At 47.1% G+C, this 27,727-nt stretch overlaps 2 protein-coding genes across 46 annotated transcripts; one reads left to right on the forward strand and one right to left on the reverse strand.

Annotated features, from left to right (window-relative positions):
* Positions 1 to 718: 718 nt before the first annotated feature.
* TRAPPC1 (trafficking protein particle complex subunit 1) lies at positions 719 to 2,430 on the reverse strand. The gene is made up of 5 exons (XM_026005441.2): positions 2,313 to 2,430; positions 2,105 to 2,203; positions 1,883 to 1,953; positions 1,403 to 1,541; positions 719 to 1,120 (listed from the first exon to the last, which is right to left on the reverse strand). The coding sequence occupies exons 2-5, from the start codon at positions 2,201 to 2,203 to the stop codon at positions 992 to 994; spliced, it is 438 nt and encodes a 145-aa protein (XP_025861226.1). The 5' UTR covers positions 2,313 to 2,430; the 3' UTR covers positions 719 to 991.
* Positions 2,371 to 27,616, forward strand: CNTROB (centrobin, centriole duplication and spindle assembly protein). Of its 45 annotated transcripts, none has more exons than XM_026005431.2 (19): positions 2,371 to 3,670; positions 4,646 to 4,730; positions 4,959 to 5,040; positions 5,499 to 5,655; positions 6,759 to 6,875; positions 7,098 to 7,214; positions 7,541 to 7,639; positions 8,632 to 8,868; positions 9,192 to 9,338; positions 21,827 to 21,960; positions 22,513 to 22,638; positions 22,789 to 22,951; positions 23,814 to 24,072; positions 25,026 to 25,162; positions 25,417 to 25,477; positions 25,650 to 25,817; positions 25,961 to 26,093; positions 26,565 to 26,637; positions 26,809 to 27,616. In XM_026005431.2, exons 1-19 carry the CDS (start codon positions 3,389 to 3,391, stop codon positions 26,932 to 26,934), a joined length of 2,703 nt encoding a protein of 900 aa, XP_025861216.1. In that variant the 5' UTR covers positions 2,371 to 3,388; the 3' UTR covers positions 26,935 to 27,616. The 45 variants fall into 45 exon arrangements, 37 of the variants coding, with proteins under 37 accessions (XP_025861216.1, XP_025861217.1, XP_072586307.1 ...); XM_026005432.2 differs by having other exon boundaries at positions 2,445 to 3,661; XM_072730179.1 differs by having other exon boundaries at positions 2,455 to 3,661; positions 24,999 to 25,162.
* Positions 27,617 to 27,727: the final 111 nt, after the last annotated feature.

A 27,727-nucleotide genomic window follows, 5' to 3' on the forward strand; every position in this document is an offset into this window, starting at 1 on the left:
GATTGTCAGGACTGGGACTGGGGGGCGAGGATGTGCTATCAGCAGCCAGGACAAAACGCAGGACAGCCTCTCTCCCCCAAAATGTCAATGCAGAGGGTCCCTACTTAGTTTGATTTACAATTTTTTTGTTTTTTTGGATGGTGCAAAAGCAATAGGCATTCAGTAGAAACCTTTGCATTTTGATCTTTTCCTGGCCTAGCAATATACTGTATACCTCCTGGCGCTGGGCAGTGGCAGGGAGTCTCAGCCCCCCAGTCAGCCACGGGATGCTGAGTGTAAACCACTGATACAGCCATACTGTGTGTGGTTTTTTGTTTTTTACTTTCAGTACAGTATTCAGTTAAGTCACATGATCTATTTAACACTTTATTATAAAAATAGGCTTTGTGTTAGATGATTCTAGCCAATTGTAGATTAATATAAGTATTCTGAACACATTTAAGGCTAAGCTATGGTGCTCATATACTAGCATATATACTAAAAGGCTAAGCTATGATGTTTGGTAGGGTAGGTGCATTAAATGCATTTTCAACTTATATTTTCCATTAATGATGAGTTTATCTGGACGTACCCCACTGTGAGTTGAGTAAGATCTGTCACTGTTGAGAAACCCATGGACAAAGCCTCTTTACAGGCTCAGGGGATGTGGCTACCCTTGTTCATGCCTTCGTGAGTGGGACAGGACCCCGACCGACCACTCAAAGTGACACACTTAGGCTGCAGAGGGTGACAAAGTTTATTCTGTACTTTTGTAGCACCAGGTAGGGGATAAAACTGGAGAGGGCCTGGTGTGGAGGTGTAGGGACTCCTGTACACTTCCTTCCTCTGATGGGGAGGGCACCTGAGTGGGCTGTAGGCCATTGCCCCAGGAGGGCTGCTGGGGAGCTGGAGGGGGTGGAGGGGCATGCAGTGGGGGCCCTCACATGAAACAGGTTAGGAATGGCCCCAGGTAGACAGGGATTCTCCTGAGGGGTGAGGTAGGATGCTTCCTTCAGCCAGCCCGGGCAGAGAAGAAAGGCAGAGAGCGGACATAGGAGTCCAGCCGGGAGCGGAAGAGCTCACTTTGCACAGTTTGGCCCAGCGGGCACAAGGGATTCTTCACCACCAGCTCCACATACAGCTACGGAGAAGAAGGGTGTTAGAACCAGGCTTTGGACACTTGTTTTCAACCCCAAACCTAGTGTAACCTCAGGGGTGTGCAAATACACAAGGATCACGGGCTGGGAGGCAAGCTCTCCCTAAGGAGATAGTGGTGGTGTTTCAGGACCTCAAGAGTCCCGAGGAGAACTTTTGGCTTCAACAGAGCTACAATAAGATTAAGGCAGCGAAACTCAAGGAGTCTTGAGGCTCTGAGTGGCCACAGCTGTTAGGGGAAGGAAGGGTCCCAGGGGCTGGCACTGACCGCGCTGTAGATATGATGCAGCACATCTCGGATGGGTCCGACACCCAAGTCAGTATTCATGACCACCTTGATCCCAGTGGGCGTTTCGTAGTAATGGAGTTTGTAACGGCTAGTTTGGAAGGCCAGGAAGCCGTCCTTCCTGCAGAGATGAGGACATTAAGGAACAGGAGCATAATCTCTTCCAAAGAGATACTTCTGATCCTGTCTAGGATGACTCCCTAAACATATCATTCCTAGGAGCTTGATTTAGTAAAGACACCTCCCATCTTCACCCCTCGATTTGGCCCCTGCACCCAACCTCTCTATCGTCAGATCTTCCCCATCACAGCTCCAGGGCTCTCACTCCAGACTCAGCCTCTCTTCTCTCTGTCTCCTTTCCCTCTCTTGGGTGCCAATGTCTCTTCCACTCCAGTCTCCCCCAACCCCCAAATTCCCAAGGCTAGCCCTCCTTCCCTCAACATCCCCTCTGACTCCGCGTACATGTCTAGCGGGGACATCTTGCTGACAAAGGAGCGGATAGAGAAGAGCATCCCGTACATCAGCTTGTACTCCTAGAGGGAAAGGGGCAGAGTTAGCTCGGGTTGTCGAAGGGGACGGGATAGAGCTGGGAACCAGACGGGGTTTGGAGAGGAAGGGTTGGGCTGGGGCTATACGCATTTGGAGATGCGAGGTCACCCGGATTGCGCGGGGCCCTCTCGTCACCTCCTCTTTGGGGATCCCCGTTTGCTTCTTGCGGTGCCACTCGCTGTAATGAAGACACACTCCATTCCGGTCAAACAGGTACAGGTTGTGAACGGTCATCTGCAGGGCAGAGGGTGTAAGCCTCGATGCGAGACCCCCACACTCCGGGGGCTCCAGAGCCGGATCCCTGACTCCCCCAAGCAGGCGGGAACCCCTCCTCCGGACTCACCGGAACTGCTCCTAAGGCCCGTCACCAGATACTTCCGGTTTCCGCAGAGCCCCGCCCCGTCGGCGCCTCAAACTGCGGCGGTGGTGCAATAGTTCCGCCCGTGCCTCCCTCAGCCAATCCGTGGCGCCGCGCATGCGCGTCTAGGGCTCCCGGACTGCAGAAGCTGTCTGGGCACCGACCAGGCAGTGCGCTGGGCTGGTGACGTCATCGAGGCGGGCGAGGCGGGGCTGCGGACGGTGGGCGGGAGGCTGCCAACGGTTTTGAGTGAAGGGAAGGCGGTGAGGGTGGGTGTGGAGGGGTCCTTGGTCCGGGCTCAGGGGAGGCGGAAGATCCCTGGTCCACACCTCGGCAGACTGGGGAGCGCTGAGGTCCGGCGGTGTGGGGTGGAGTGGCCGGGCGTAGTCGGGGTAGAGGATCTCAGCCTGGGCTAGGGGGCGGCGGACTTTTTCAGAGAGGTCTGAGGAGGCGACCGGGTGTTCACAGAGTTTCTCTTGGGATAGCACGGAGGGAGGGGTTCTGGGGAGCCCCCAATGGCTTTCTTGCCAGGAGCGGTCAGAGGGGACATACAGGGGGGTTGACCGTGGCTGGAACAGGTGCATGGCGAGGCGAGGGGCATGAGGAGGTGGGGAGCGTGAGGGTCCTGCCTCCGAGACCGGGACCAGGTGAGGGCCTAGTAAGACTGCTGGAGGGCAATCAGGCCCCTGTTGGATTTGGGTCCGTTTCACTTTGCACGTTCTGGGTGTGAGAATTTAAGAACCTTCAGCGCTCCAAGGAACTGCAGTAGTGCTGTCGCCCCTCGGTCTTCTGTCCCCAAGCCCCTCCTTGCTTCACCCTTCTTTTCCACCGGTCCCAGGCCCTGTGGAAGGAAATGCTTTTGCCCTCTCCCATGGCCTCTGGAACTGCTGGAAACCTTTCCTCTAACCAGAAAGCTTCCCTACTGTTACCAAGGATTCTTGGCTTGGAGCCTTTCTCCTTTCTCCCAAATCTTTCCCCGTGCACTTCCCCGCCTGGGGTCTCCTGAAGCAGGACCAGGTGTTCCTAGCTCTGCTGTCTGCAGTTGTCTCCTGCTTGTACTCATGGCAACGTCAGCTACCAGACCCGGTTCACCTCTCCGGGCTGAGGATCTTCTGAGTGATCCATCTGAAGCCCCTGGGCTGAACCAAGTATCCTCTGAGGTGACCTCCCAGCTCTATGCCTCCTTGCACCTCAGTCGTCAGGCGGAGGCGACAGCCCGAGCCCAGCTGTATCTCCCCACCGCCTCCCCTCCTCCTCATGAAATGTTAGATGGCTTGGCCCAAGAGCTGAGTCACAGCTTGTCGGTTGGATTGGAGAACAATTTGAAGAAAAAGGTGAGAGAGGTGTGTCTTGGGGACTTCTAGGATCTTGGAATTGGAGGTGATAAAAAATTTGCTGAGATTTGAACTCCTATTGTTGGATTTCAATTCCTTTTAACTACGGAGTGTTCTTTGTGCTTGTTCCTGGGAACAAAATGTTTATGAGGGAGGAAGTGTCCTGGGATGCCATAATCTGAAAAATGGTGAAACTTCTAGGGTTTTTTGGTCAGAGACACCTGCACCATGGGACAGATTACTGTGCTTTGATTGGGACTTGGGCACCAAGTGAGGATAAGGTTTCTTCAGCTCAAGGGGGGGAACTAGGTTCTTAGGGGTAGCAAAATATGCTAAAATCCTTCCAGCTCAAAGCTAGTTTGATTATATGATTTTCAGTTTGGTATTGTCAATCATTAAAATACGGTCTAATCAATGTCACATGTTAGAGATTGGTTATTAGCGTTGGGTAGAAAAAGTGTCGTAAACAATTTGAAGACTGCATAGGTCTTCCAGAGTTTGAAAAACCGATAGCCATGGACTGTACAGTCTTCAGACAAGATACTTACTCTCTAGTCGGCGAGGATCTTCATCAGGCTTGTCTTATTGTACCCCGTTAATTTACTTACACTATTTGTGTGGCTTCTTTTTTTTTTTTAAGATTTTATTTATTTATTCATGAGAGACACACACAGAGAGAGAGGCAGAGACAGAGGGAGAAGCAGGCTCCCTGCAGGAAGCTCAATGCAGGACTCGATCCCAGGTCTCCAGGATCATGCCCTGGGCTGAAGGCTCAAACATTGAGCCACCCAGGCATCCCTTGTCTGGCTTCTGTAGACGTTTGAGTTTCAACCCTTGCTGAGCCAGTTCTGGCTTTCTGGGCTTTCCCAGGTGCTGGAGTAAAAACTCTTGTATTTTAGAGGGTACCAGATGTCATGTACCCTGGCAGTCAGTAGAACATAGATCATTCAGGTTGCATCCGATTTTCATGTTGCTTTTTCCTAGGATGGTTCCAGGCATATCTTTGAGATGGAAAGTGTTCGAGGTCAACTCCAGAGCATGCTCCAAACCTCACGTGTTACAGCCTATCGTGAGTTAACTCATTCTCTGTAAAGAAGAACCCAGATTTAAGGGGTGGGAGAAGGTGGAGAAAGAAAGACATTGGAGACAAGAGAGTTTAGGAGGAAAGGCTCCAGGAAGAGGGACTGGAGGAGCGGGTGAAGGAGAAAGGAAGGCCCTCTCCTCCCTTCACCTTCAAGTGGTCCCTCTTCTTATCCTTAACTGACCCTGGCTGTGGGGTCCCTGTGGCTGCATGCAGGGGATCCCATCACTCCAGGTCCTGGCTCAGAAAGGCGAGAAGAGGACTCCTTTGACAGTGACAGCACAGCCACCTTGCTTAAGTGAGTTCCCTTTAGGGTTCTGCTAACTTGCTTGCTTGCTTTCTTGGAAAGCCAATTGTTCTCTTCCCTAGTTCTCTCTTTACTGCTCTTCTACCTTTTAGGGACCTAAGGTGCTTGTGCTTTAGTTTTCATTTTCATCCTTTCTTTCCCATCTTCTGCCTCCTTTACTCCTTCAGGAACATGGGCATCTGATGCCTACTACCTGGCTTCCTCCCAACCTCTAGTCCATCTTTCTCCAGAAGAGTTGGCTTGTTTCTGCTAAGACTTTCACTGCGGGGATTGTGGTATACAGGAAGGAGCACTCTAGAGTGAATCACAGAACCTGAGTGCTGTCTAGCTCTAAGACTGGGCAAGTCTCTTGCTCTGAGTTTCCATCTCCTCATTGTTAAAATGTCACAGTTGGACTAGGGGCTCTCGAAAGCTTTCCCACCCTGATATTCTCTGCCTGATTTGCTCAGCACTCGGCCCCTGCAAGACTTATCTCCATCTAGCTCAGCTCAAGCCCTGGAGGAGTTGTTTCCCCGCTACACCAGTCTTCGGCCAGGGCCCCCACTCAATCCTCCGGATCTCCAGGGCCTGAGAGATGCACTGGATTCCGAGCATACCCGTCGCAAGGTGAGTTACCAAAGCTTCCTTTTGAAAGCAGCAAAGATTAGAAATAGGCTGGGTGCTGGGAAGGGCTGAGGGTTGAGGGCCTGCAAGCTGAGACTTTGCTCAGATGGCTCTTCAGGGTGGTCGACTTTGAAATCCCATCGAAGAGGCACACCTCTCCTCCAGGTGTTCATTCTGGGCACTCTGGTGTTTCCTTCATATAGGTAATCACCGTCTGGTATATCTTGTCTGCTTCTCTAAAATCTAAGCTCCCTGAGGGTCAGACCTTATTTTGTTCAGCACTGTCTTCCTAAGGTCTAGAATGTGCCTAACACAAAGAAACATTCCAGAAGCATGTGTTGTGTCTTGAATGAACAACAAGCTGTGCTGGCTTGTGTGAAGGCTTTATAGCTACTGGTGACATTATCTCTGCAAACCTCAGCTCATCTGAAGGGGGCAGAGAGGCAGACTGGGCAGGGGAAAGATTACAGTCATTGGCTGTGTTGTCACTTTGGGAACCATCTCTTTATCTATTTTAAACTGCTTGGACCTAAATGAAAGGCTTTCTCCTTTTTCCTTGCCGTGTTTCACTATGTGAGCTTCTTAGGTATGAGTCACTTCCCATTCTTTGCAGTGTGGGCTGTTGAGCTCCTGCCAAAAGGTTCGTGGACGGACACCTGGGTGGCTCAGTGTTTGAGCATCTGCCTTTGGCTCAGGTCGTGATCCTGGGGTCCTGGGATCAAATCTCATATCTGGCTCCTCACAGGGAGCCTGCTTTTCCCTCTGCCTATGTCTCTGCTTCTCTCTCTGTCTCTCTCATGAATAAATAAATAAAATATTTTAAAAAAAGAAGAAAAAGGTTCATGGAAATTTTTCTCAGGATATCCAGAGGAGGAAAGAGCCTGAAAGCCAAGCCCCTGTCTCCTGAGCTGTAGAGGAAGGTGTCAGAGGTCTCAGGCCTCTAATTTCCCGCTCCAAAAATCTTGATTATTCTTCTACAAACCTGTTCTGTTCTTGGGTCCTAGGCTTCCTGTCTCCAGCCCATGTTCGCCTAAAGGAGCTGGAAGGTTTGATGCCTTGGTCAGATTAGGGATGGTAACACCCAGACTTCCCATCCTTCTTCCCAGCATTGTGAGCACCATATTCAGAGCCTACAGACCCGAGTGCTAGAGCTTCAACAACAGTTAGCTGTGGCTGTGACTGCTGACCGCAAGAAAGATATCATGATCGAACAATTGGACAAGGTGCCAGGGTAGCAGAATGTGGGTGGGTCTCTCCTTGGGGTGGGACGCCAAAGAATAGTAAATGGGGGATGGCCAACCAGCATTTCTTTGTTCACGCTAGGAGCTAGGGTACAGGGTGGGTTTATTGACTACTGGGAGAAAGTGGCTGTTGACCCCGCCCCTAGGGGCAGAAAGAGGGCAAAACAACTATTTTGAAATTCCCTATGACTTTCCTCTCCTGAGACCCTGGCCCGTGTCGTGGAAGGCTGGAACCGTCACGAAGCTGAGCGGGCAGAGGTGCTTCGGGGGCTCCAGGAGGAACGCCAGGCAGCTGAAATCACCAGAAGCAAGCAGCAGGAGGTGGGCAACCTGGATCAGATGGCATAGAACCTAGTCACAGATTGGTAGAGGGAAGGGAGTCCAAATAGCTCCGAAATAGATTGAGCTCAGCCTTGCAGTTGCTGGCCTGGTCATTCTCCCGTTTTCCCCTCACTATTTTTGCTGCCAGACTTGCATCATTGATGTCTTTCCAGATTTCCCCACACCACTTAGTCTTCTCTGTGGCCCCTAAGTCATTGAGTTAGGTCTCACTTTTAAAATATATATATATCGCTAATGCTTATTGAAGTATAACCTGCAGGGATTTTCCTCTCTTCCTGTGTCCTGTGCCCCCCTGTCTCTGAAAGACAGTAACCCACCTTGAGCAAAGCCTTTCCGAGGCCGTGGAGGCCCTGAATCGTGAGCAGGAAAGTGCCAGACTGCAACAGCGGGAAAAAGAGACGCTGGTGAGGATGCCAGGCTGGTTCATTCCAGTAGAGGCCACTAACTAATTCTACAGGACTGTGGCCCATTGGTGGGTTGTGGGAACCGCGCCAGGGGAGTGTTTCCCAAAGTGTATCCCTTAGAACACTTGTTCTGCTAGATCTTCTGCAAACAAGGCTCTGAGAGACTGCAAATCATTTCCTAATTAGAATCATCTGGGGGATCATTTTAAGATGTAGATTTGGGGAACTAATCACCAGGGGTTTTGATTCAGTAGATCTATTGTGGGGCTGGGGAGGTTAAATATTTTCAGCAGCCTCCTGGGTGATTGTGTGCAGCCAGGTTTGGGAACTCTGGACCAGGGCAGAGCCCGAAAAGTTATGGGATGAGACTCAGGCTTCTTATTGCTGAAATGATAAGGTGATTACCCATACGATTAGTAGCCGGGTTTGGAACTCAGTTGTTTTTTTGTTTTTGTTTTTGTTTTTGTTTTTTTGGAACTCAGTTGTATGCATGATGCATGCTTGCTCCACGCGTGCTGGCACTTGTCGTCTTAGCAGGCTTTATCCAACAGCACCGATGATGGTTGCTGGTTGGCTAGTACATGATCGGAGGCTGGGTTTTCTAGTCTTTGTGCAACTTCTTTTGATGATGATTGTGACAGCTATTTTGTATTGAGCACTTACTATGTGCCAGACACTGTGCTAATTGCTTTCTGTACACTCTTTATTTTAATCCTCAAAAAGTAGGCCCTAGATATTATGCCAATATCTCAGGTAAAGATGTGTGCCTAAGAACATAGTGACAGCTGGGATTCAAACCGATTCAAACAATTTGAACACAGAGGTACCTAATTCTGGAACAGAAGTTCCTGTTTACTATGTTACAATCCTGGGGGCTTGTCAACTGCTATGTTCTCAGAGGACCTGACTTTCAGCGGGTACACTGTATGCGGGTGAGGGAGCCGATTGCTGGTCGTTTGAGGGCTTGCTGAGAATCTTGGTTTTCCCTGTAGGAGGAGGAAAGGCAAGCTCTGAGCCTGAGCTTGGAGCTGGAGCAGCAGCGGTGCCGGGCTCTGCAGGAGGAACTGGACGAGGCTCGGGCTGGGCAGCTCAGTGAGCATCGACAGTTGGAGACACTGAAGCTGGCTCTCGAGGAGGAGCGGCAGGCCTGGGTTCAGCAAGAGCGCCAGATGGAGGGGCGCTATGGGGCCCTGCAGGAGGAGGTGCAGGCTCAGTTAGAAAAGGAGAAGGTATCAGAGTGGCCATTGGGGAATGGGGAACAAATGAAGGGCAAAATAATGGAATGAAATGGGATGTCCAAATATGGCGGGTAGGGGGCTGGTCTGGAGAGTGGAGAACGATTTGTGGGGGACGAGGTAGAGAGTGCTGGGCCAGCAGGAAGGGCTATACACAGAAGGCGGAAGAGTGAGATTAACCAGAGATGAGCTAATAGTCAAACTTGAAGAAGGAGAGAAGCAGTGCGGGTTTTAGGGCATGGGAGGATGACTTGGGGAATGGAGGTAACGGGAGACAGGAAACAAGGCCTGTACTTATGCTTGATTTCCCTTGTCAGGAGAACACCCAGAGGGAGGCCCAGGCAGTGCGGGAGGCCCAGAAGCAGCTAGTGCTGGTGCAGTCAGAGGTGCGACGGCTAGAGGGGGAACTGGATACAGCTCGGAGAGAGAGAGACGCCCTGCAGCTGGAAATGAGCTTGGTGCAGGTCAGGTGGTGACAGGCACCTGAGGTTGCCTTCCTGGTGAGGACAAGTAGGCCTGAGGCACCCTTTGGGAGTCATGGCAGTCACTCCCAGTTTCAGCTAGAATTTTGACTCCTAAAGGCTTCTGCTTTTACAGGAGCCCCCCTCCCTTATCCATGGGGTGGGGGGTACAATTCCCAAAACCATTTGCAGTACTAAACCCTATATATACCACATGTTTTCTGTATGTGTGCGCCTATGGTAAAGGTTAATTTATAAGTTATTCACAGTAAGAGGTTAACGATAACTTGTTGTGAACTTGAATCCTTATAGCAACAGATTATAATAAGTTATGTGAATGAGGTCTTGCTCAACACATCTTAATGTCCTGCGCTCACTCATCTTCTAGTGAGGATGTGAGATGGGGAAGTGCCTGAAGGGTGGGATGCCGGAAGTGAGGGGCACAGGTGTGTGACAGCCTTAGGGTGCTACTGACCTTCCGACAATATGTCAGAAGGGGGATTGCCTGCTTCCAGACCACCGTTGATCGTGGATAACTGAAACTGCCAAGAGCAAAACTGTGGAGAGAGGAATACAGTGTGTATAAAACATGGTACTAAGGGCACAGTGAGGGGCACCAGGGTGACTCAGTGGTTGAGCATCTGCCTTCGGCTCAGGTCATGATCCCAGGGTCCTGGGATCAAGTCCCACATTGAGTTCCTCAGAGGGAGCCTGCTTTTCTCTCTGCCTATGTCTCTGCCTCTTTCTCTGTCTCTCATAAATGAATAAATAAAATTTAAAATAATAATAAAAAAAAGAATGTATGTGCTAGGCAACTCCCCATATAGCTACTGGGCTCCTCATCAGCCAGGACTATTCCTAGCTCCCAAAGCAGCACTTACTCAGTGGGGCCATTGAGTAGACTCAGTGAACACACGCACACAGCAAGCACCAGTCCAGAGGGCTCATGCACTGCTATGGAACTGTACTAAACATCTTTTCCCTTGGTTCGTGAGAAATTAGTTTCCGTGCATTCAGTCCGCCAATTCAGTGTGCTAGGTGAAAAGTAAAAGTGTGTTTTTCCAAACACTGACCTCACTAACCCAGAACCTGGGTGCATTTCCTTCCATTGATCATTAGTTAATAAGGAAAGTCACTCAGGTTGACTTGTTCTGAGAACCTCATCAGTGTGCCCCCCCCCCCCCTTTTAAAAGAGCCACCCAGATGTCCCTAGCACACACATTCTTGAAGTAGTATGACAGGTGATAAGTTGATGGACAGGAGAACTACTCTTGACTCGATGTCATCTTCCTAGTGAGGTCTCCCCCCAACCACACTGAATGAAATCTGTAACCTCTGACAATCCCCGTTCCCCTTCCCTATTTGATTCTCCTAATGTACTACATTCTGTACCTTTTAAAATCTGGTGTATTTTTTGAAGGCAAAGATTTTTGTCTGTTCATTATTGAATCCCACAGTAGTCCCTGGCTTTAGTGTCATTCGTGTCATAAATTTCTTATTGCTCTTTCCATTATCTGAAGGGAGGTGTTGATGTTTCCAACTGTTACTATAGAACTGTCCATGTCTCCCTTCAAGTCTGGCTGTTTTTTCTTCAGATGTTTGGGGGTTTTGTTAGATACATAGAAGTTTATATTGTTATATCTTCTTGATACAACCTTTTCTGGCTTAAAATCTATTTTGTCTAATGATAATTTAGCCCCCACCCTAGCTCTCCTGGGTTGCTGTTTGCATGGGCTGACTTTTTTCATCCTTTTACTTAACAGGCTTTTGTTTCTTTGTATCTAAAGTGAATTGCTTGTCAACAACATACAGGTGGATCATATTTTGTTTTGTTGTTTAATCCATTCTGCCAATTTCTTCCTTTTAGTTGGAGAGTTTAATCCTACTATATTTGAAGTAATTACTGGTAAAGAGGGACTTATTTCTGCCATTTAACTATTTGTTTTCTGTATGTCTTACTTGTTTTTGTTTTTCATTTGCTCCATTACTGTCTTTTGGGGGTATTTCATCAATATTTTGTGTACCGCTTTTGATTCTCTTCGTTTTTCCTTTTCTGTACATTTTCAAAGTTATTTTCTTAATGATTATCCTAAGATTACAATTAACATCTTAAAGTGACAATAACCTAGTTTGAATGATACTAGCTTTAGTTTCAGTAGCATACAACCACTAATCCTATGTATCAGTGTTCCTCTGCTTTCATAGTGTTACTGATGCAGATTTACCATTACTGTTTTGTGCATCTGCCATTTATATCCTATAGAAAAAAGGAAGTTATAAATTGAAAGTACAGTAATAGACATTTGTATTTACCTTATTTGTGTTTTTATTTCTTCATATGGCTTCATAAGGTGCTTCTCCCTTGCTCCTTTCTTTGTGTTTGTCTTTAACAAAAAAACTAATTTATTTGAGAGAGAGGGAGAGGGAGAGAGAGAGAGAGAGAGAGAATGAGAATGCACACCAGCCGGGGGAGGAGCAGATGGAGAGAGACAAGCCGACTTTGTGCTGAGCACAGAGCCCAGTGCAGAGCTGGAGCCTGACGCAAGTTTGATCCCATGACCCTGAGATCATGACATGAGCCAAAATCAAGAGTAGGCCACTTAACCTACTGAGCCACTCGGGCTCCCCTTGGTGTTTGGCTTTTGACACTATGACTATGATGTGTTGTACTGTGGATCTCCTTGGGTTTATTCTGCTTAGAGATTGTTGAGTTTCGGAGATGGGTAGATTTATGTCTTTTATCAAATTTGGGAAGTTTCTGTCTGTTTTTTCCGTTACTTTTTCCTGTTCTTTTTTTTTTTTTTTCAATTTTTATTTATTTATGATAGTCACACACACAGAGAGAGAGGCAGAGACACAGGCAGAGGGAGAAGCAGGCTCCATGCACCAGGAGCCCGACGTGGGATTTGATCCCGGGTCTCCAGGATCGCGCCCTGGGCCAAAGGCAGACGCCAAACCGCTGTGCCACCCAGGGATCCCTCTTTTTCCTGTTCTTTTTCTTTCTCTTGTCAATCTGAGACTTCCTTAGTGCATCGGTTGGTATGATGTCTCACAGGTCCTTCAGGTTCTATTCGTTTTCCTTGATTTTTTTATTTTTTTTTTTCTTATTGGGTTGGATAATTTCTTTGGCTTATCCTCAAGTACATTGGCCCTTTCTTCCTGCTGAAATCTGCCATTGAGCCCCTTTAGTGAATTTTTAAAATAGTCTTTATTTTTTAGAGCAGTTTTTCGTTCAGAGCAAAAGTGAGCAGAAGAGATTTCCCATATACCCCCTACCTCCACAGATACATAGCTGTCCCCATTACCAACATCCCCCACTGGAGTAGTATGTTTGTTACAATTGATAAACGTACATTGACACGTCATTATCACCTGGAGTCCATTAGGGTTCCTCTTGGTTTTGTACATTTTGTGGGTTTGGACAAATTTATAATGACATGTATCCACCTTTATAGTGTCACACTTAGTTTCACTGCCTTAAAAATCCTTTATGCACTGCCTGTTCATCCCTTCTTCCTTCTGACACCTGGCAACCGCTGATCTTTTTACTGTCACCATAGTTTTGCCTTTTCTAGAATGTCATGTAGTTGGAATCCTATAGTACATAGCCTTTTCAGACTGGCTTCTTACACTTAGTAATATGCATTTAAGTTTCCTCCATGTCTTTTCATGGCTTGATAGCTCATTGCTTTTCAGTGTTAAGTAATATTCCACTGTCTGGATGTGCCATAGTTTATTTATCCATACGTCTACTGAAGGACATCTTGGTTTCTTCTAACTTATGTCAGTTAAGAATGAAGCTGCTAGGGGGATCCCTGAGTGGCGCAGCGGTTTGGCGCCTGCCTTTGGCCCAGGGCGCGATCCTGGAGACCCGGGATCGAATCCCACATCGGGCTCCCGGTGCATGGAGCCTGCTTCTCCCTCTGCCTGTGTCTCTGCCTCTCTCTCTCTCTCTGTGACTATCATAAATAAAGAAAAATTAAAAAAAAAGAAAATATTCATAAAAAAAAAAAAAAAAAAAGAATGAAGCTGCTAGGGATGCCTAGGTGGCTCAGTGGTTTGGCGCCTGCCTTCAGCCCAGGGTATGATCCTGGAGACCCAGGATCGAGTCCTGCGTTGGGCTTACTGCATGGAACCTGTTTCTCCGCCTCTCTCTCTGTATCTCTCATGAATTTAAAAAAAAAAAAAAAAAAGGATAAAGCTGTTATAAACCTTGTGCAGGTGTTGGTGTGGACCTCAGTTCTAACTCCTTTGGGTAAATACCAAGGACCGTGGTTGCTACATCGTATGGTAAGAGTACATTTTGTTTTGTAAGAAACCACCACAGTGTCTTCCAGAGGGGCAGTACCATTTTCATTCCTATCAGCAATGAATGAGCGTTCCTCTTGCTGCACTTTCTCCAATGTTTGTTGTGGTCAGTGTTCTAGATTTTGGTTATTTCAATAGGGCTATGTTGCAAAATGGGGGTATATAGTGGTATCTAGTGAAATTTTCATGTTGTCAATTATACTGTACAGCTCCAGAATTTCTCCTTGGTTCTTTTTTACAATTTACGTCTCTATTGATATTTTTTTACTTGTTCAAACATTATTCTGATTTCATTTAGTTTGTTGTCCAAATCACTCATTGAGCATATTTAAGACTGTTGATTTAATGTCTCTGATTGGTAATCCCAGTGTCTGGGCTTCCACGGGAAATGTTCTTGTCAAATTCTCTTTTTTCCTTATTTTATTTTATTTCTTTTAAGATTTACTTTTTTAAGCACTCTCCACACCTAACATGGAACTCAAACTCACAACCGCAAGATCAAGAGTTACATCTACTGACTGAGTCAGCCAGGTGCTCCTAGTTCTCTTTTTCCTTTGAGTCATATTTTGTTTTGATGTTTTATAGTTTGTTGTTGAGAACTAGACATGTTATGTATTATAATATAATTACAGAAATGATATTTTCTCTCTCCTTGGGTTTCTTTTGATGGCTACAGTCATCCATTTGTATAGTGACTTTTTCAACTGTTTTTGCAAAATCTGTTTCTTGTTGTGTGTGGTGACTGACATTTCTGTTCTGTTTTCTCTGATTAGCCTGGAAGTTGACAGAGATTTCCTTCAATGTCTGAATTCCTCTCCCAAATAAGTATATATGTCTCTTTAAATCTTATGATTGATGCCACCAGGGAAGCTTCTGCAGTGGCCCCAAACAAAGGTGCTAGTTTGCTCTGGTTCCTCAGGGAACTGCCAAATTGACCAAAACACCCAATCCCATGTTTTTAGAGGAGAGAGTCTTTACTGCCCACCCCTGCTTTAGCCAGCCCCTCTGGTTTCCAGGGCTACCATTGTCAGGGCTGCGGAGGGATGCAGGAATGGAAGCAGACTCCCATACATAGCTCTGTACCAAAGTCCAGCAGCCTCTGCCTTCATCAAGCACCCTCCTGGTCGTCTCAGTGTCTGATCAGGTTCCAGAATTCCCAAATAGTGGGTTTTGATATTTTTCCACCAGCTTAATGGATATTTCAGGAGAAGGACTAACCCCTGCAATTTCCTGTCTTGCCATTTTCTGTGATGTGACTATTTTAAATTGTTTTAATAAAAAAAACCATAAAACATTATTGATACTGTTCTCTAAAGTCAATATTCTTTAGGAGTATCTACAGAATTTGCTGTTTTCTTTGCTGTTCTAGGCTTCTTTGAACTCAGACCTTCCCGGTGAGATCTTTTTCTTGATGGAAAAATCTCTTATGCATGTATATATGTATGTACATACGTTTTTGGTTATTAGTTTAGTTTGAAAACGATTTTAGGGATATGCCTGGATAGCTCAGTGGTTGAGTGTCTCTGCCTTCTCTCCTGGGATCCGGGATCAAGTCCCACATCGGGTTGCCTGCAGGGAGCCTGCTTCTCCCTCTGCTTTTGTCTCTGCCTCTCTCTGTGTGTCTCTCATGAATAAATAAATAAATCCTTAAAAAAAAGTTTTTTAGGGGTACCTGGGTGGCTTAGTCTGTTAAGTATCTGACCCTTGATCTTGACTCAGGTCCTGATCTCAGGGTCATGAGTTCAAGCCCTATATTGGGCTCATGCTGGGTGTGGAGCCTACTCAATTAATTTAAAAAATTTTTAGTTTTAAAAAATAAAAGAATATATTTCACATTCATTTTTTTAAAGATTTATTTTTATTTATTAGAGAAAATGCATGGGGGAGGGGCGGAGGGAGAGAATCTTGAAGCAGACACCCCACTGAGTACGGAGTCCAATGTCGGGGGTCAGTCTCACAATCCTGAGATCATGACTGAAGCTGAAACCAAGAGTTGGATGCCCAACCACCTGAGCAACCCAGGCACTCCATATTTCACATTCATTTTTTTTAAGATTTTATTTATTCATTCATGAGAGATACAGAGAGAGAGAGAGGCAGAGACACAGGCAGAGGGAGAAGCAGGCTCCATGCAGGGAGCCTGATGTGGGACTCAATCTTGGGGCTCCAAGATCATGCCTTGACACTAAAGGCAGACGCTCAACCACTGAGCCCCCCGGGTGTCCCTCACATTCATTTTTGAAGTAGTTCCTGGACATGGAATGCTAGGTTGGTAGTTATTTTAACATATGGAAAATGTCATCCTGACGTTCATTATTACTGTTGAGAAATCAGCTATCACTGGACTATTCTTGCTTTTAAATTTTTCTCTTTGTAATTTTTATGTTTTTAACTGGATGCCCTTAATATGAATTTTTTTTTAATAATTTTTTTTGGATTCAATTGGCTTCTTGAATCAGTGTGGTATCTTTGATCAGTTCTAGAAAATTCTGTCATTATCTTTGCATATTGCCTCAGCTCCATTGTCATTGTCATCTCTTTCTGGAATCCTATTAAGTGTACCTTTACCTTTTTTCTGTATCTTTGCTGCCGTTTTTTCCCTCATCTTTTCTGTTTTCATACTTACTCTGGATAACTTCCTATCTTCCAGTTCATTAATTCTGTGTTCAGTTTTGTCTAATTTGTTTTTCTAGCCACTGACTGAATTTTTAATTGTATTTATTGTATTTTTTTCATTTTATAAGGTACTATATTTATTTTATTTTTTTAATTTTTTAAAAGATTTTATTTATTTATTCATGAGAGACACACACACAGAGAGAGGTAGAGACACAGGCAGAGGGAGAAGCAGGCTCCATGCAGGGAGCCTGACGTGGGACTCGACCCTGGGTCTCCAGAATCACACCCTGGACTGAAGGCAGCACTAAGTTGCTGAGCCACCCAGGCTGCCCACTATTTTTATTTTTTAAATCTTGCTTTTTCATAGTTTGTTTTCTGATATTTTCATGTTTGTCTTTGATCGCTTTAGTGTTATTACTTACAGATGATAATTTTATGTAAAATGTTTGATGATCCTTTTTTGCTATCTCTTGTTTTTACCAGTTCCCATAGAGTCTACTTTCCTTAGGTCCTATTTCTTTCTTTTTTCTTTTAAGTAGGCTCCATATGCAACGTGGGGCTTAAACTCAAGACTCTGAGATCAAAAAAAAAAAAAAAAAAAAAGACCCTGAGATCAAGAATTGCATGGTTTACTGACTGAACCAGCTAGACACCCCCAGGTTCTGTGTATATCAGATTGTGTGCTACACTCTGTATTTGAAAAATTATAGGAATAAATTGACGCCTACAGTGAAAGTACTTTACTCCAGAGAAGATTTGCTTTTATCAGGCCCTGAAAGATACTACAAGACCAGGATTTAAAGCAAATTTTCAGGGATTGGGATTCTTCTATTATTAAAGCTGAGCTTTAATTTTGTCTAGGCTATTGTACTTCTGGTTCACCTTCCATCCTGAGGGTAAGGATATTAGCCCTAATTTATGGTGGAGAGGGTCTCTGGTTAGACTTTCCAACCTGTATGGGCTCTGGCCTTTGATTTCTGTTCATGTGCCCTTGAAAGACAGTCCAAACAAGGGTTTTAACTTTCTAGGGTAGGCAGATACCCCTATGGCAAAAGTGGCTTTCTACCATGGTTGTTAACCTAGCTGAGCCCCCATGTTTCCTTTGCTCTGGCCTAGTAATTCCATATGGTTCTGTTAACTCTTTGGTGCTTTTTAGGAAAATTTATATATATATATATTTAAATCTATATTAAAAATATTTAATTCAGGGTTGCCTGGGTGGCTCAGTCAGTTGAGCATCCAACTGTTGATCTCAGTTCAGGTCTTGATCTCAGGATCATCAATTCAGGTCCCGCGTTGGGCTACATGCTGGTTGTGGAGCCTACTTAAAAGGAATAATAAAATAGGGGTACCTGGCTCAGTGGTTGAGCATCCACCTTCAGCTCAGGTCACAATCCCAGGGTCCTGGGATCAAATCCTGTATTGGGCTCCCAACAGGGAGCCTGCTTCTCCCTTTTCCTGTGTCTCTGCCTCAAAAAATATTTGTTTTGGTTCAGCAGGAGAGTTAATCTGAACAACTTTACCTGCCAGTATTAGAAACATGAAGATGTACTGCCTCTCTTCTTATACTCTAAAGTAGTTTGTACATTTGGATTTCATGTGTTTCTTGAATATTTGATATTTGACTACCAGTTTTGCTTCTTTACTGTTTATGGAAACATTTAGGTTTTCTGTTTCTTCTTGAATTATTTTTGGCACTCTTTATCTGTTTATCCATCCAGTCTAAATTTTCTAATTTACTGACTTAAAATTGTACGTAATTTTATTTTTTAATGTTCATGGCATCATTTCTACTTCTATTTGTTCCTGATACTATTCTTTTGTTCATTTGTCTCTTTTTAAAACCATCTTAGTTGTAGTTGTTGATTTCCTGAGCTATCTTCAAACATTTATGGTTTTTCAATTTACTTTTTGGGTTTTTGTGTGTGTTATGTATGTGTTTTTTAAAGACTTTATTAGAGAGAGCGAGCGCATGTGAGTGCAAGCTCGGGAAGGGACAGAGGGAGAGAGAATCTTAAGCAGACTCTGAGCTCAGCTGGAGCCCGATGCGGGGGCTCGATCTCAAAACCCTGAGATCATGACCTGATCGAAAATCAAGAGTCAGCTGCTTGACCCACTAAGCTGCTGAGGTGCCCCTCTATTTACATTTTTATTGTTGATTTATAGCTTAACTTTGTGATTAAAAAGCATGGTCTTTTCTTTTTTTTTTTTTTTTTAAGCATGGTCTTTTCAAAAAAGAATTGCTGATGTGTATTCCGCACAACTTTTTGTATTGAAATAGTTCTATGTTAACAAAATGTTGCATGAATAGTATAATGAATGACATTTTTTTTTTTTTTTTTACAAATGACAGATTCACCAGTTGACATTTTTGACATTTTGCAACATTTGTGTTTTGTCTGGCTGCACCTCCCTGTCCCTCTCTCTCTCTTCCCCAAGCCCCATCACTGTACAGTTTTCTTGTAGACATGAGAGAATGTTTTTTGTTTGTTTGTTTTAGATTTTATTTATTTATTCATGAGAGACACAGAGAGAGAGGCAGAGACACAGGCAGAGGGAGAAGCAGGCTCCATGCAGGGAACCCGACGTGGGACTCAATTCCGGGTCTCCAGGATCACACCCTGGGCCAAAGGTGGCGCTAAACCACTGAGCCACCCAGGCTGCCCGATAATATGTTATTCTTATTACATAAATTCTTTGAACTTTTTTGAGACTTATTTTTTGTTCTAATATGTGGTCCATTTTTCTAAGTGTTTCACGTGTGCTTGAAAGTATGTAATTTATAGTTGGGTGAAGTTTTGTGTATGTGTCTATTTGTACATGTCTAGTTTGTTAATTTTGCTGTTTAAATCATTGTTTCCTTATTGGTATTTTTCTTTAAAATCTCATTGAATTTGGTTTTTTTATTCCTCCTGTAGTCTATCAGTTTTTGCTTTATACATTTTAAGGCCGTTGTTAAGAGCATATAAATTTTTAAATTGCTATATCTTTGCTGGTAAATTGAATGTTTTATCCATATGAGGTGACTCTTTTTATCTTTACCTTAAAGTCTAATTTTGCCTAATAGTATAATGTTATAAGACTTATATCAGCCTTTTTTACAAATATTTTTTCTAAGTCTTTTCCTTAAAGTAGAGCTTTCCTGGTGAATATGGTCGGATCTGTGTTTTAACTTTAGGTTTCATTTTGTCTTACCTATTTAATGTTTATTTTCCTTTCCTTTCTTGTCATCTTTTAGATTCATTACTTTTTTCCCTCATTTTCTTTCTTTGTCAGCTATTTTTAAAGCCACAAACTTGGTTTCTATTTGTTTAGGGGCTCCTTTAGGAATTATAACACTCATACTTCAATCAAAGTGAATTTATTGGAGGTAAATACCATGGACGAAGAAGGGAGCCAGTACCAACATTTTTGGGTGATTCCCAAAGAAGTTTTAAGAGTATATTTAAGATATAAAGTTATCTATGAGGCAAGTTTGAATAATACAGTGGTAAAAGTATTGATTACCTTGTTACCACACGCCTTTGTGTGTGTCCTTTCAGGACCTTTTCATTTGAGTTTGTGGGTTGCTGCTTTATTTTTTTTTAAGATTTATTTATTTGTGAGAGGGAACGAGTGGGGGGGGAGGGTCAGAGGCAGAGGGAGAGAGAATACCAAGTAGAGTGTACGGAGTGCAGAGCCTGATGTGGGGCTCGATCCCAGGACCCTGAGATCATGACCTGAGCTGAAACCAAGAGTCAAATGCTTAACTGACTGAGCCACACAAGTGCCCCTGGGGGTTGCTGCTTTAAAAAACTATACATTTGCTGCAACTTGTCATTGTTACCTCTTAATAGAAACATCTTTTCATGTCCAGTATGCCCAGTACATGTAGGTAGATGTACATTGTGGATTTTTAAGAATTGTTTAATGTTGGACACCTGAGTGCCTCAGTGGTTGAGCATCTGCCTTTGGCTCAGGTCATGATCCTGGGGTCCTGGGATCTAGTCCCACATCAGGTTCCTTGTAGGGAGCCTGCTTCTCCCTCTGCCTGTGTCTCTGCCTCTCTCTCTCTGTCTCTCATGAATAAATAAAGTCTTTAAAAAAAAAAGAATTTGTATAATGTTGCAGTGAATGGGTGAATCATAGTTTTCTTAAGCATTTTCCTTTCCATGAGAAATGTACACTGACACCAGTTTTTTTACACTATTAAAAGCAGTGCTGCAGTGAGCATCATTGTACATAAATCTTCAGTGCCACTTCTGTAGGATAGATTCCATAAAGTGCCATTGCCGGCTCAGAGGGACTTTTGCATTAGGAGAATTTAGGTAATGAGCTGTCGAGAGCAGTCAATATCAGGAAACAGCAGTTAGAATGGGGCTGGGGTGGGAGGAAATGGGGAAAGCTTGTTCGGTGGGGAAAGAGTTTTAATTTTATAAGATGAAAAGTCGTGGAGATCTGCACAATAATGTGAATACGGTTAACACTACTCAACTGTACACTTAAAAGTGGTTAAGAAGGAGCACCTGGGTGGCTCAGTTGGTTAAGCATCTGCCTTCGGCTCAGGTCATGATCTCAGGGTCCTGGGATCAAGTCCTGCCTCTGGCTCCCTGCTCAGTGGGGAGTCTGCTTCTCCCTCTCCCTCTGCCCTTCCCCCTGCTCATGCACGCTCATGTGCTCTCTCTCTCTCTCTCTCTCTCTCTCTCTCTGTCTATATCTATATCTATAAATCTGTCTTTCTCAAATAAATAAAATCTTTAATACTGAATTACCATGGTGTAGTGAGTGGAGGAATAAATTCAGGAGATGTTAAGGAAGTAGGATGGAATGACCCATTCCTTGGAAGATGGAAAGAAGTCGGAGTCAAGAGTAACACAGGGTTTCATATAGCCTGAATGTTTCCGTTGAGAGCAGTGCCATGAACTAAGGTGAGAAATATAATAGGAGGAAAAGATTCAAGATTCAGAAACCAAATGAGCTCAACTTGGAACGTGTTTTATTCGAAGCGTATCCAAGTACACTTCTTCACTAGGCTTCTGGGCATGTGGACTTAAAGCCTGGAGGACGAAAGGTCCAGCTAAAGAGAGATACTAAGAAAGCATTTTAAGGTGTAAGTGGTAAGAAAAGACATGGCCTAAATGCTACACATTTATTATCCACGTGTCAGAGCAGTGACTTGGAATGTTAGCACGGAGTCAGAAAGGAGACCAAGGACAGAGCTCAAGCATGAGCAGTTGGAGGAAGAGCAGTGGGCTGGGGCTGGGGAGCAGTAGGCACAAGGTCGCAGGGGTTGGTGTGGGTGGTAGGTGTTGCAGGGGAATCCCCTGAGAAAGAGACTGAGATCATCACTGAAATTTAGAAATTGAGTTTTCCATCGTGAACTCCTATTAGGGGAAATCAGGTTCTAGTGAGTTGCAGAAGGGCTACAAGGTGAGAAAGAAGAGACGGCAATGCAGCCCTATCCTGCATCAGGAGGGGTCAGAGACACTAGCTCAGCACCAGCTGTGCCTCAGGCCCTCATGGCCTCCATCCTCTGCGCAGCCCAAGTTGGACTGAGCAGATAGCTCACCTCCCTTTACTCCCAGGCCCGGTACGAGAGCCAGCGGATCCAGATGGAGTCAGAGCTGGCTGTGCAACTGGAGCAACGGGTGACAGAGCGGCTGGCGCAGGCTCAGGAGAGCAGCCTGCGGCAAGCAGCCTCCCTGCGGGAGCATCACAGGTACTTGGCACTCATTGTATCCTGCTTCTCTGTGGCTGCAGAACAGCAGCGCCACCCACACGTGTCCTCGTCCCCTTGCCACTTTCCAGCCTCCTGGCTCCCATCAGCCAGGACCCGAGTCTCCTCGAGGGAGAGTGTCCCTGGGTGCACACGGAGAGCCGCGAGTGCCTGGGCATGTCCATCCCCTGGGGGCCAGCCCTTAACCTGTAACTCATGGGTGCATATAAATCTCCAGCTCCCTTGTATTGATGGGGACAGTGCTGAGCTATGACCTGTACCATTCCCTTCCCTTCCCATCCCCTCTCCCCTACCAGCTTTTTCTGGAAATGCCTCTTGAATGAATCACTTATCCCATAGTTCCTCACCCCAGTCTCTTCCCCCAGGGGAGCCTGTCCTAAGTCACCAGCTCTGTCCCTGTTTCCTGATGAAATCGCTGTGCTTTTGGCCTGGCTGGCTGGCTCTCTCGCTGTCACATGCACGCATTCTGGCTCTTTGCATTTGATGACTTTTGTTTCCAGATTCAGTCCTCCTCCCTCACCTGTGTCCTCTCAGGAAGCAGCTGCAGGACCTGAACGGACAACACCAGCAGGAACTGTCCACCCAGTTGGCCCAGTTTAAGGTGGAGATGGCTGAGCGAGAGGAAAGGCAGCAGCAGGTGGCCCAGGAGTATGAACTCAGGTAGGCCTCTGCCTGTTCTCTGCACGGAGCCCACTCTGGGAGTGGCCAAGGGCTGCCTGCCCACAGCCTGCGGAGGCCCTGGCACTGTGCCAGGTTTCACACGTCTGCTCCCTCCAAGGCTATCCACCCCCTCTCCCGTCTTTGCTTCAGACTGGCCCGGGAGCAAGCGCGGGTGCGGGACCTGCAGAGCGGACAGCAGCAGCTAGAGGAACAGCGGGCAGAGCTGGTGGAGCGGCTCCAGGCCATGCTGCACGCCCACTGGGAGGAGGCCAACCAGCTGCTCAGCGCCACCATCTTGCCTTCTAACCCCCCGGTAGGCATCACCCCGCCCCCCCCCCAGCTCAGCTGGTCCTAAGTTCAGTTCTCACACCTGCATTGGGGTTGGGGGGAACAACCCCGTGTACTTGCTCCAAGAGCACCCTCATCCCAGGAAGTCTCTGTTGTGGTCACAGCTCACCCAGGCTGGTGCTGGCACTAGGCACAGCTCTCCTGCCGCAGCCTGAGAGGTGGTAAGGGATAGCGTGCCCCAGGTTCTGCTGCGCAGCAAGGGCCGAGAACTGTTCCATCCTGCCCTGGCACACTTATGTTGGCAGCTTTCCCTTCCTCTTTGTAATTATGAGATTGTTACTTTAAGCTAAAATATTTTTTGGAATGGGTGATAACACGCACGTGGTCAAAAAAGAAATTTGAACAGTTCAAAAAGGTGTAATCTTCTCACTGCCCCACAGTCTCTGGGCCCTCTCCCTGGAAGCACCCGCTGGTGCTTGAGCTTCAGGTGTGGCCCTGGCCCCCAGCCGTCGCCTCCTGTATGTGGTTTTGTGACTTGTCCGACTTGTCGTTTGACCAGGTGTTTATTGGTGGACGTCAGAGTCGCTCTCTGTATTTTGTTGCTACACACGGTGCTGAAATAAATAGCATTCACACCTGTCTTCATGCAAGCATCTCTGTACAGCTTCTGGAAATGGAATTGTAAGGTCAAAAATAAGCATTTCAAAAATGGATAGAAATGTGATAGGCGTCACCAAATCCCCTTCTAAGGACTCTGTGCTAATTTGTAACATTGTACTTGGAATCCCAGTGTCTGTACCGTGTGTGTGTGTGTGTGCGCGCGCGCGTGTGCGCGCACTTGCGCACAAGGGTGTTGATCCTCCTTCCTGCCTCCATCCTCTGCCCAGGTTCCGACCACCAGCCCTGCCAGCCCTGGGCCGCAGGACCTAGAGAAGGGGGAGAGGAAGCTCTGGACTCTGCCTCCCGTGGCCGTGGCCCTGAAACCCGTACTGCAGCAGAGCCGGGAAGCTGGCGAAGAGTTGCCTGGAGGGCCACAGGTTCTTTGCAGCTCCTCCCCAGATCTCAGCCTCCTGCTGGGCCCCACTTTCCAGAGCCAACACGCCTTCCAGCCCCTGGAGCCAAAGCCAGGCCTCACCTCATCTTCTGGTAACGGGACAGACATCACTGGGGTTCCTGGCACACACACTGACAGGGTCCCTCTTACCGAGGTTCCTTTCTGCCTGGGACTTAAGCAATTAGTTTCCCAGATGTCTTATTGACCAGAAGGTGCAACGGGCAGAGATCCACTCATGTTAGTTCAAATAGGGAGCAAGAGCTCATGGGGATCTGACGTCACAGGGCTTCATGAGAACCGGCGTTGAGACCCAGGCGCTCTCCAGAACTGGTCTTGAGCCAGGTGGGCCCTCTGCCTCTCCCTGCACAGCTCCTTCCTCTGGTAGACCAGCACTCTCTCTTAGGCTCTTGCTCTCCTAAGCTGGGTTGGCATGTGGGTTTGACCAGCTGTGACCCTGGCTCCAGCCGATACCCTAGACAACCATATAGAGATGTTGATGTCTCTGTGCCTTGGGTCCGTCAAGGAGAGGTGACCTGGCAGGTTGGTAACTATTCCTTGGATCGGCCACCCTTGGGTGCGGTGGCTTTCCCTGGCTCCTTCAGCTGGGGCTTGGGTGGATAGCGGTGTTCTGTGTGGTGCAAACGTGACAACCCAGGTCCAGTGAAGAATGAGGGAAGAATTACATCACAATTTTAAATTTAAAAATTATGTAGTAATAACTAAGAAGGATGAGGGCATGTTCTGGTAAAGGCCAGACTGTCTATTAATCCCAAGCCAGTCCAAGTATCTATTTCTGTTCATTAGGGAGTTTGTGGTGGGATTTCTTAGAGTCTGAGCACCACAGCCTTTCCCTTGTGTCCACACTTCTCAGAGCTCAGTTGTGCTACCTGCCAGCCACCTCTGCTGCTGTGAACTCTGACCCTCCCTTTCTCCCAGCTGGGATTCCCTCCTGTATTTCACAGGCCCCTTCCCTGGGCGTTTGGGGAGTTGATTAGTGGAGGACTCCCCTCCCTTGCAGCACATGCAGCCCTGTGTCACTTTCCAGCTGGGGCCTTCCACCCTGACCACAGGCCCGAGCGGCCATTCCCTGAGGAAGATCTTGGATCCTACGGGGAAAGCTTCCTAAAGCAGGGGCTGCCGCCCCCTGCCCAGCTCGAGGGCCTCAAGCATTTTTTGCACCAGGTGAGAGAGGGCCCACTTGTCGTACCTTGCACCTTCTTCCCTTCTTCATTTTCTCCTCCAGGAGTCCAGGATGCCAGCTGCACCCCCTTCCAGGACAGGGCTTCTCTCCCAGTTGGCCTGAGTCCTGTCTCCTAAGCGCCTTCTGGACCTTCGGTGGCTAACCCTCACCTTACTTCCTCGGCCTCTGCCTGCCTCCCAGACCCAGGTCTTCTTCCTTATCAGCTCTTAGGGAACCTTATGTTTTGTTCCCCCAGCTCCTGCAGACAGTACCCCAGAACAGCGAGGGCCCCCCTGTTGATCTGCCCCCTAAGTCTGGTGAGTGCCAGCTCCAAAGAGGATTGGACCTAGGCATGGAGAAGGTGAGAGCTGGTTATCAGGATGGACTTTGGGGAGCTGGCCAACATCCTAGAGCCTAAGGAAGGCTGGGTGGTGGGGTGTCCTTAGCTCTTGCCTGTTTCCTGATTCTTCCATGTCTTTCCCTTTCTAGGTCTGGCTGTCCCATCCTGGGAGGAAGCCCCGCCAGTGCTGCACCTCCCACCCCCTGTTCATAAAACGAAAGTGCCCCTAGCCATGGCGTCTAGTCTTTTTCGGGGGCATGAGCTTCCGTCAAGCCACTCCCAGAGCAGCGGTCCCAGTGGCGGCTCCCCGGAGAGGGGTACGTGGGCCAGGGCTACCCAGGACACAAAGAGGGCAGGTTGTGGGTGCAGAGCCAGGACCTGGGACTGAAGGCCCCTCTGGGTTCCTGGGGAGGCGGAGCCAGGGCCCCAGCATGACCGGCCTTTCGCATGCGCCCCTCAGGTGGAGATGGGCCAGCTCCCACAGGACAGCTGATGGACGTGTCTCAGCTGCTGCGACTGTACCAGGCACGGGGCTGGGGGGCACTGCCTGCCGAGGACCTGCTGCTTTACCTGAAGAGGCAGGACCAGGGCAGGTACTGGCCTGGAGGGAGGGGAGAGGGCCAGACGGACAGGGTCTAGGGTCTGGCCCATGGGTGGGCCCAGCTCAGGCAGGAGGAGAGGCCTGGGTGTGGTTCCCGAGAAGCATCTGTTGTCCTTTTCGGGGGAGGAAAGCACAAGTGAGCAGTGGGCCCAGGGCCTCCTCCCTCCCTCCGTCACTGGCTGCTCCCACCTTTGTCTGGTCTCTTCCTTTCTGTTGTCTTCTCTTCACCTGTAAACGCCACCTCCATGCCTGTAGGTTCTGCCTTAGTTTTCTCCTCTCTGCCCCGCAGCTCAGAACCCACAATGTAGGACTGTGACCTCTTAGCATAGCCCACTAGTGAGTCCACCAGTGGCTCCTCATGTTTGATCTGCAGGTCTGTCTCTTTTGTTCCTCCTCTCAGGAGACAGATGGGGAGTGGGGTGGGAGGCAGCTCCCCATCCTCATCCCTCGGTTTGTGTGGCAGGATGGACGGCCAAGGGGATAATGTCCCCAGAAGGAACACAGACTCCCGCTTGGGTGAGATCCCCCGGAAAGAGGTGAGGGATAGTGGGGCAGGGACGGGGGCATGGTGGGGGCCCATTCTCTGTTGCCTGACCCCTTGCTTCCTGTGCACCTTGGGTAGCATGGTCTCTCCTCTGCTTGTTGACTGCTCAGGTGCCTTTCTCCCCTGGCAGGGACACTGACTCTCCTTCCTCTTCTCACCTCAGATCCCCTCCCAGGCGCTCCCTCGCCGCCTGGCTCCAGCCCCTAAGACTGAAAAACCTCCAGCTCGCAGGAAAGGTGGGCACTCTGGCCCTAGTAGCACGAGAAGTCGAGGTGGCATCTGGAGATGAGCCCCCTTTGCCCTTCCTACTCTTTTTCTTTTTCTTTTTTTTTTTTCCTACTCTTTTTCTTTTAATAAATACTTGAGAATCTGTGTTCAAGTCTCTGACTCCTAGGAATCTGAAAAAATGGAGATTTTTCTAGGAAACGACTTTGTAAAGAAACCTCATTCTGTTTTGAGTATGTTTTTTTTTTATATGTTTTGTGTTCCTGTTTTTTATTCTGTGGAAAAGACACGAATGCCTCCAAGAAAAGAACACCCCTGGCTAGTTTTGTTTTTTTTTAATTTTTATTTATTTATGATAGTCACAGAGAGAGAGAGAGAGAGGCAGAGACACAGGCAGAGGGAGAAGCAGGCTCCATGCACCGGGAGCCCGACATGGGATTCGATCCCGGGTCTCCAGGATCACGCCCTGGGCCAAAGGCAGGCGCCAAACCACTGCGCCACCCAGGGATCCCGCCTGGCTAGGTTTTGAAGAAAAGACCGCCCCTGGCTAGGTTTGAGAAGTTCCACTGAGCTAAGGTTCAGTGTTTCAAGAGCAGAGCACACAGTGATTAGCCGTGGTTGGTGGAGGTATTATGGATGATCCTAATTTTCTTCATACGTTTCTGTATTTCCACATTTTCTAAAACAAGTATGTATTACTTAATAATTGGAAAAATCCTGTAATAAAAGATAAATTATTGTATAAAGAGTTTATGTAAAAATTTGATTGTCGGGGAGATTATTGGTTTTCAGGAGCCAGTAAAGCCTGCGAATTGCATGGGTAGGATGCTGACTGGCCTCATGCTCCAGCCAGCAGA

The sequence above is a fragment of the Vulpes vulpes genome, chromosome 12 (assembly GCF_048418805.1).
Source record: "Vulpes vulpes isolate BD-2025 chromosome 12, VulVul3, whole genome shotgun sequence".
Taxonomy (NCBI): Eukaryota; Metazoa; Chordata; class Mammalia; order Carnivora; family Canidae; genus Vulpes; species Vulpes vulpes.

Bases quoted from the DNA above. Each gene is read 5' to 3' on its own strand.
- CNTROB (XM_072730178.1), top strand. From the start codon at position 3,389: ATGGCAACGTCAGCTACCAGACCCGGTTCACCTCTCCGGGCTGAGGAT. The intron at 24,073-24,998 runs GTAACGGGACAG...CCTCCCTTGCAG, and splicing joins AGGCCTCACCTCATCTTCTG to CACATGCAGCCCTGTGTCAC. The intron at 25,478-25,649 runs GTGAGTGCCAGC...TTCCCTTTCTAG, and splicing joins TGATCTGCCCCCTAAGTCTG to GTCTGGCTGTCCCATCCTGG.
- TRAPPC1 (XM_026005441.2), bottom strand. From the start codon at position 2,203: ATGACCGTTCACAACCTGTACCTGTTTGACCGGAATGGAGTGTGTCTT. The intron at 1,954-2,104 runs GTGACGAGAGGG...CTTTCCCTCTAG, and splicing joins CGGGGATCCCCAAAGAGGAG to GAGTACAAGCTGATGTACGG. The intron at 1,121-1,402 runs GTCAGTGCCAGC...TCTTCTCCGTAG, and splicing joins TGCATCATATCTACAGCGCG to CTGTATGTGGAGCTGGTGGT.